Raw genomic sequence first — 6,000 nt, forward strand, 5'->3', positions numbered from 1 at the left:
GCCTCTGTCGCCCTTTGTCCTCTCCTAAGTGGACACGTGTGTTCCTGGCCTCCTGACAGGACAGCTGTGTCTGGGTCTCAAGAATGGGGCTCCTCTGGCGACAAGAGGTGGCCTGGGATCTGCTCCCCCCTCCCATCTGCCGCCTGCTCCTGTTTGCAGACACCAGGGCCCACGTCAGCAAATGTGCCAGTCTCCCTTCACAGCCTCCTCCGCAGAGATCTCACAGCAGACTCGTCAGCACCCACAAAGCCCCTCCTGCCTGCCCTGGTACTCTCCCTGGCCTTCCGAGGCCTGGCCGCCCGCCTGCCTCTGTTTCTAGGTCCCCGAGTTCTTTCTAGATTGGAGGAAAGAACCCTGTCTCTCTCTCTGTACAGCTTCTGTGCCAGCTCAGGGCCCCTTATTCTGGATTGGGTTTGAATCCAGCGGCCATGTTCCCTGGGGAGGGAAGTGGCTGTGGCCTCAGGCTCTCCCCGCGGCAGGCAGAAGCTCCCGAGGCCCCCAGATGCCCGGTCTGGCTCTCGCCCACCCAGAGTGCGTTTCACCCAGAGCAGGTTGGAGCCCTGCTCTGTCTGCCTTGGCCCTTCTCCTGTGCCCTCCAGGCCTCTTCTCTCTGTCACCAGGGTCTCCTGACCCTCTCTATCCTCTGACCCTCCCCTGCCCCTCGGCTTCTAGCTTCTCACACTCCGGTTTCTTTGCAGGTTTCCCAGTTCGTGGCGTGCGAGGAGCTACCCCAAGACGGCCCTGCTCGACGCCTCTCCCTGCCGGGCCAGCTGGGGGCCCTCACCTCCCAGCCCCTGCACAGACACGGCTCCGACCCGGGAAGTTAGTGGGGCTGCCCGGTGTGGACACGTGGCTCACCCAGGGTTCGGTGCACTGCCTGGGCCCCTCCTGTGGAGGCCCTGCCCGGGAGGCCCTGGCCGCTGACGGGAGAGGAATAGGAAGGCACAGCCCCTCCTCCAGCCCTTGGGACCATCTCCTCCTGCGGTCCCCTGGGCCCCGTTGTGGGGGGGACCGGGGCAGGGACAGGGCCGGGCAGTGGATGGGGGTCTGTGGTCCCCTCACTGCCCTGGGGGCAGTAGCTGGTCTAACTGCCTGGAGGCACCCGGCCCTGGGCCTTAGGCACCTCAAGGACTTTTCTGCTATTTACTGCTCTTATTGTTAAGGATAATAATTAAGGATCATATGAATAATTAATGAAGATGCTGATGACTATGAATAATAAATAATTATCCTGAGGAGACTCCGGGGTGCTGGGAGGGTGCAGCCATCAGCACGCTGTATCCCACGTTCACGTTCATAGTGTCCGGTGCGCTGGCCGCTCTGAGGGAATCCAGGCCGATCTGTCTGTGCGCGCAGGGCCTGCAGGGGCAGCCCCGACGTCCGGGTGTGGAGTCTGTGTAGTCGGGTGCTCCCTCGGGGCTGACACAAGTCACCTCCAGGACCTCTTGCCTCCGAGGGCCCTGTTTCCACGTGGTCCTGGATGCAGGATGGCAGAGAGCCACCTGGACTCTTTTACATATAGAGGTGGTCCTCATGGGGTGCCAGGCCTGGGGTCCCGCCCCTCAGGGTCCTGGTGGCTTGCTGGGTGGCACACTGGCCCCCAAAGCTGGCCCCAGGCTGACTGCTAATGCGGCTGTACTCCTCCCTCACACAGCTCACGAGCCCAGCCCGTACTGACTTTAACCGGGGGCTGTATGTGGCCAAGCCCCCAACTTGGCCTCATCTTGACCTTGACTCAGACTCACACGGATCCTATATAATTGGCCCCCCACAGCAAACCGACTCTGGGCACGCTGGTTTTCTCAACCCTGACCAGAGCCCCCGCCCCTGGTGTCTGGCTGCAGACGGGCCTCCCCTGCGTCACCTCCATCACTTGGTCACCTGTGATCCTCGAGCGGAGGCGCTGCCTGGAGAGGGTGGAAGTTTCAGGCGGCTCCTTCCCATGATGGGAGGAGCAAGTCAGAACAGATGTCCTGGGGCCCGTGAAGGGTGGCGGCCGTGTGTGTCTGTGTGCTCGTGAGTGTGCGCGTGTGCACGTGCCCTGCCGGTCTTGCGCGAACACCCAGCCTCTCAGAGGAGCCGCCGCGCGGTGGCCGTGGTAGGGCAGCTGCCAGCCAGCAGGAGGAGCCGAGGGGCAACAGTGCTGCCCAGGGCCTCCAGGGTCGCTTAATCCTATAACCCCTGACCCTCTGAGGGGGGTCTGTTAACCTTGCCTTGCACAGAGCCCATTACTGCCCGTGGCCTGGACGGGGAGGCCATTGGGAGGAGACCCTGCTCTCTGAGCCACCTGGAGGGCGCTCTCTTTCCAGAGCGGGTAGGAGAGAAGTTCCTGTGGTTCTGCACCAGGGCCTTGGCTCCCCTCCCAGAGGGCGTGACCAGGGAGGGGTCCCTGTGAGTTCAGTGTGCCCTGGGGCACAGGGCATGGAAGATGGGCATGGAGAATAGAGGCGGGGAGAAGGTTGAGACCCCGGGTGGTGGGGAGGGCGGACACGGAGAGGCGGGCCAGGCAGGAAGGGCAGCTCCGTGCAACAGGATCTGGCACGTGTGTGCGCGGGTCTACACGTGAGTGTGAGCGAGCATCTCTTCATGGTTTGGGAGCGCACACGCAGGCCTCCCTGGTGGATTGATGTGTGGCGGCGTGGGGTGGGATTCTAGCTGGGGGGACGCCCTAGATTCAGGGTCAGCTCACGGATTCCGGGCGCAAGCAGACACTGTCAGGATCTCGGACCCCGGCAGAGGCCGCCGTGAGGTTGATGGTGAGAAATAAAATGACAGACGAAGCTCGCCGCGCTTGGCACGCGGGGGCCGAGGTGCTGGGCCAAGTCCCCGCTCTCTGGCACTCTCTCCATCCTTCTTACCATCTGTCCTGTCCTTAGAGCATCTTCTCCTGGGAGCTCAGCCCCGATTCGCAGCGCTCTGTCCAGGTGTGGCGGTGAGGGCTGGCGGAGCCTGCGGGAGGGGCCGAGGGAGGCGCAGCGAGTCAGGGCCCGTGCCGGTGGGCGGGGCAAGGAGAGGAGGCGAAACCTTGGCCCGCACTCCCTAGGCTTTATATAACGTTTGACGCTGGTTATTCTCTGGGGCACATGCCCGCGTCCACAGTCAGCTGCCCGCCACCAGGGGAGTGCCCTGCCTGGGCCTGAAGGCCTGATGTGTGCGCTTCCAGGGGTGACTGTGTGTGTGTGTGGGGGGGGGGCGCACGCACACGTCTGTGCTCAGGGTGGGGGCTGGCCCAGCCCAGGGGAGACCTCTCCGTGCTTGTCCTCGATGGAAGCACATGGGTGCCCAGGGGCTGGTCTGCTCGGTCCGGTTGAAGGAGCTTCCGGCGTGGCCTAGACGCCAGTGCCAGGTCCCTACCAGGAGCCACCACTGAGATCTGAGAGCGGGTGGAGGACAGCGGTCGCGGTGGCTCCATTTACGATGGTTCCCCCTGCCCGGCTGTGCCAGTTAACCCCTAGCAACCCACAGGGGTGGATGTCGCCGGCCCACGTGAGGGGAGTAAGGCTCAGGATGGTCGGTGACCGAGCAGGGTTGGTGCTGCGCGTAGGTGGTGGTGCGCGGCTCCAGGCTTCGCTGGAGGGGCCGCCGTGGCCTTCAGGGCACAGCACTGGGGCCAACACTCGCCCGCCGCAGGGTATGGGCTCAGACCTGGGCCTCGGGGGACCTGAGAGGCCAGCGGGGGTGCAGTGAATGGGCAGTGCAGCCCTGTTTGGAGCCCAGCAAGGAGACTGCCTGCCTCCGTTCCCGGCCTGCTCCGCCCATAAAACACAGCTGTGCGCGTGACTCGGGAGCTCCGTGCTGGGCGGGATCAAGTTCTCGGGCGGGTCTGCTCAAGGCTGGAGGCTGCCTAGAACCCATAGGGGGGCCCCAGCCCTCATGGGGTCCTGCTGCGTCCCTGGGACCGGGCGGGCTCTCAGATGTGTTGGGAGGGGTGGGTGGTAATTCTGGGGGCTGGCTGGGGTACAGCAGGCTGTTTCCCTCCAGGGACCACCTGTGCTCACCGTGCATTGATGCATTGCCCACTCTTTTAAGGACCCAACCTCATCTTTTTTTTTTTTTTTTTTTTAAATAGAAATCAGTAAAAATGCTTTGGAAGGAAGAAGGACCGTCAGAAGCCAGTAGCCTGTGAGGCTGGGAGAAGGGACGCCCAAGGGACATCTCGCTCCTGGGGCTCAGGAAGAGAGGAAGGAAGGAGGTGGGGGACCACTGTGTCCCACTCTGCACCCTAGGACGGGTTCTGTGGTCCAATGAAGGGCGCTTCCCCTGGTGGCCTGAAGGCAATAAGCTCTGGACTGTCAGCTCCGTGCGGGTGGGGCTGGTTTGACTCTGCAGGGCCCTGCGCAGCGCCGGACACTGGGAGGTACTCAGTGTTTCCTGAATGAACGAAGGAAGCGCCACCCTTCTCCCCGGGACGCAGACCCTTGGGCTTGGCCGGCAGGGCTGGGGAAGTCCTCCTGCGGCTGGCAGAGCCGAAGCGGGGCATCTGTGCAGGGCTCCGGCCCTTCACCCTGGACCCGCGCGGGTCACCATGCTCTACTCCATTCCTGCCCTCGGGCCTGCACTGCCCAGTTCTGTGGCAACTGCCCACTGCCCCAGACCTGATCCCTGGCCTCCCCCGTCCCCTGGGCTCCTGGAGCCACAGGACTCAGGTGATGGGGGCCAAGGCAAGGGTGCGGTCCCCTCCTCTCCTGCAGGGTTAGTCACCGACGGCCGGGGCTGGGCTGTTGCGCGGAGTGGAGGGTTCTCCCAAACCAAGAGGGCCAGAGGGGTGGGGCGGGAACTGGAGGGGCCGTGGGGGGTGAGGAAAGGTCCACGCGGTTGCTGATGCCCAGGAAGGCAGGTGGCAGAGCCTGGAGCCAGAGTCTGGTCAGGGGTGGGGGACGGGAACCGAGGGGCAGGCCCGGCCTGCCTTCCCCCACCTCCACCTCTGCACCTAAAGGTCCAGGAGGGGAGGGAGGTGCTGGTGGTGCCTCCCGGTCTCGTAACTCAGCCACTGCCCAGAGTCCAGGTGCAAGCTCGCCCCGCCCTGTCCTCACCGGGCCCCCCGCTCCTCTCAGCCCGGGCAGTGGCAGCTCTCATGTTTCAGTGACGCGAGTCATCGATACTCGTGGAGCCCATCCTCTGTGGTGAGCATTACTCTGACTGCCTGAAACCCAAGGCCCAGAGGCTCGCGGAACCTGCCAGCATCCGCGGCTCCTGAGGGTGCAGCTGAAGCATGAAGCAGCCTGAGTCCCCGGGGCTGGCCCGAGCCTGGGCACACCGTCTCCCTTAGGCAAGGAGGCGACTAGGAGACCTTTGCAAGTGTCTGGGATTTCTAGGACCTTCTCTCCCCTGCAGACTTTTGTACCTTCTGTTCCTGTGCCTGGAGTGCCCTCTGTTTGGTGAATTCCTGCTGGTCTTTGGGTGGCTTTTCCAGGAGATGCTTGGTGTGCCCCCCTCCCTTGGGCTGGGGCCCCCTTTATGCTCCTGCAGCACCCTCTGTTCTCCCCACCCCGCCTTCCCTACGCTGAACTGCCAGATCCAGGGGCTTGTCATCTCTGCGCTACGCCATCCCTGTCTCTGTCCCCCAGCACCGCGCGCAGTGAATATTTCTGGATTTGAGGAGTGAGTAGCAGTAAAATCCTTACTATCCAAAGGGCCCGTGTGCTTGACTTTGGGGGCTGTGACTTCCTGTGCAGCCAGGCTTAGGGTGTGAGGGCCGAGGAAGGGGTCCTGGGGTAGCAGAGCCTCCTCCACTGATAGGCAGACGTGAGGTCTCGTACCCCCGGGTTGGCCCCTGAGGGCCCGCGGGGTTTATGTTCTCTACTCCACTCTGTTGGCTCAGCTCAGCGCCTGGGGCTTGGTCCTTGCTCTGGGTTGCGATCAGGGAACTTCTCTGGTGCCACCTGGGACCCCTCCTGCTGGGCATCTAGGGGGCACAGCTGGATATCCTGAGCTTTGGAGAGCCCCTGCCTTTGCTTTCCATCACAGCAAGTTCATCACCCTCTCAGATGCCCGGTCCCT

At 63.4% G+C, this 6,000-nt stretch overlaps 1 protein-coding gene across 9 annotated transcripts in view; it reads left to right on the forward strand.

Moving 5' to 3' along the window:
- Positions 1 to 1,240, forward strand: part of KCNH2 (potassium voltage-gated channel subfamily H member 2) — a 33,381-nt gene extending 32,141 nt beyond the window's left edge. For 6 of the 9 annotated variants that reach the window (XM_067041846.1, XM_067041847.1, XM_067041850.1 and 3 more), the window contains 2 exons: positions 60 to 267; positions 699 to 1,240. In XM_067041846.1, coding sequence (XP_066897947.1) covers positions 60 to 267; positions 699 to 1,162 — 672 coding nt within the window. In that variant the 3' untranslated portion in view covers positions 1,163 to 1,240. The remainder of the gene's footprint in view (positions 1 to 59; positions 268 to 698) is intronic. The other 3 variants (XR_010842037.1, XM_059073434.2, XM_059073432.2) reach the window with 1 other exon arrangement.
- The last annotated feature ends 4,760 nt before the right edge of the window (positions 1,241 to 6,000 follow it).

The sequence above is a fragment of the Kogia breviceps genome, chromosome 9 (assembly GCF_026419965.1).
Source record: "Kogia breviceps isolate mKogBre1 chromosome 9, mKogBre1 haplotype 1, whole genome shotgun sequence".
In the NCBI taxonomy this organism is placed as follows: Eukaryota; Metazoa; Chordata; class Mammalia; order Artiodactyla; family Physeteridae; genus Kogia; species Kogia breviceps.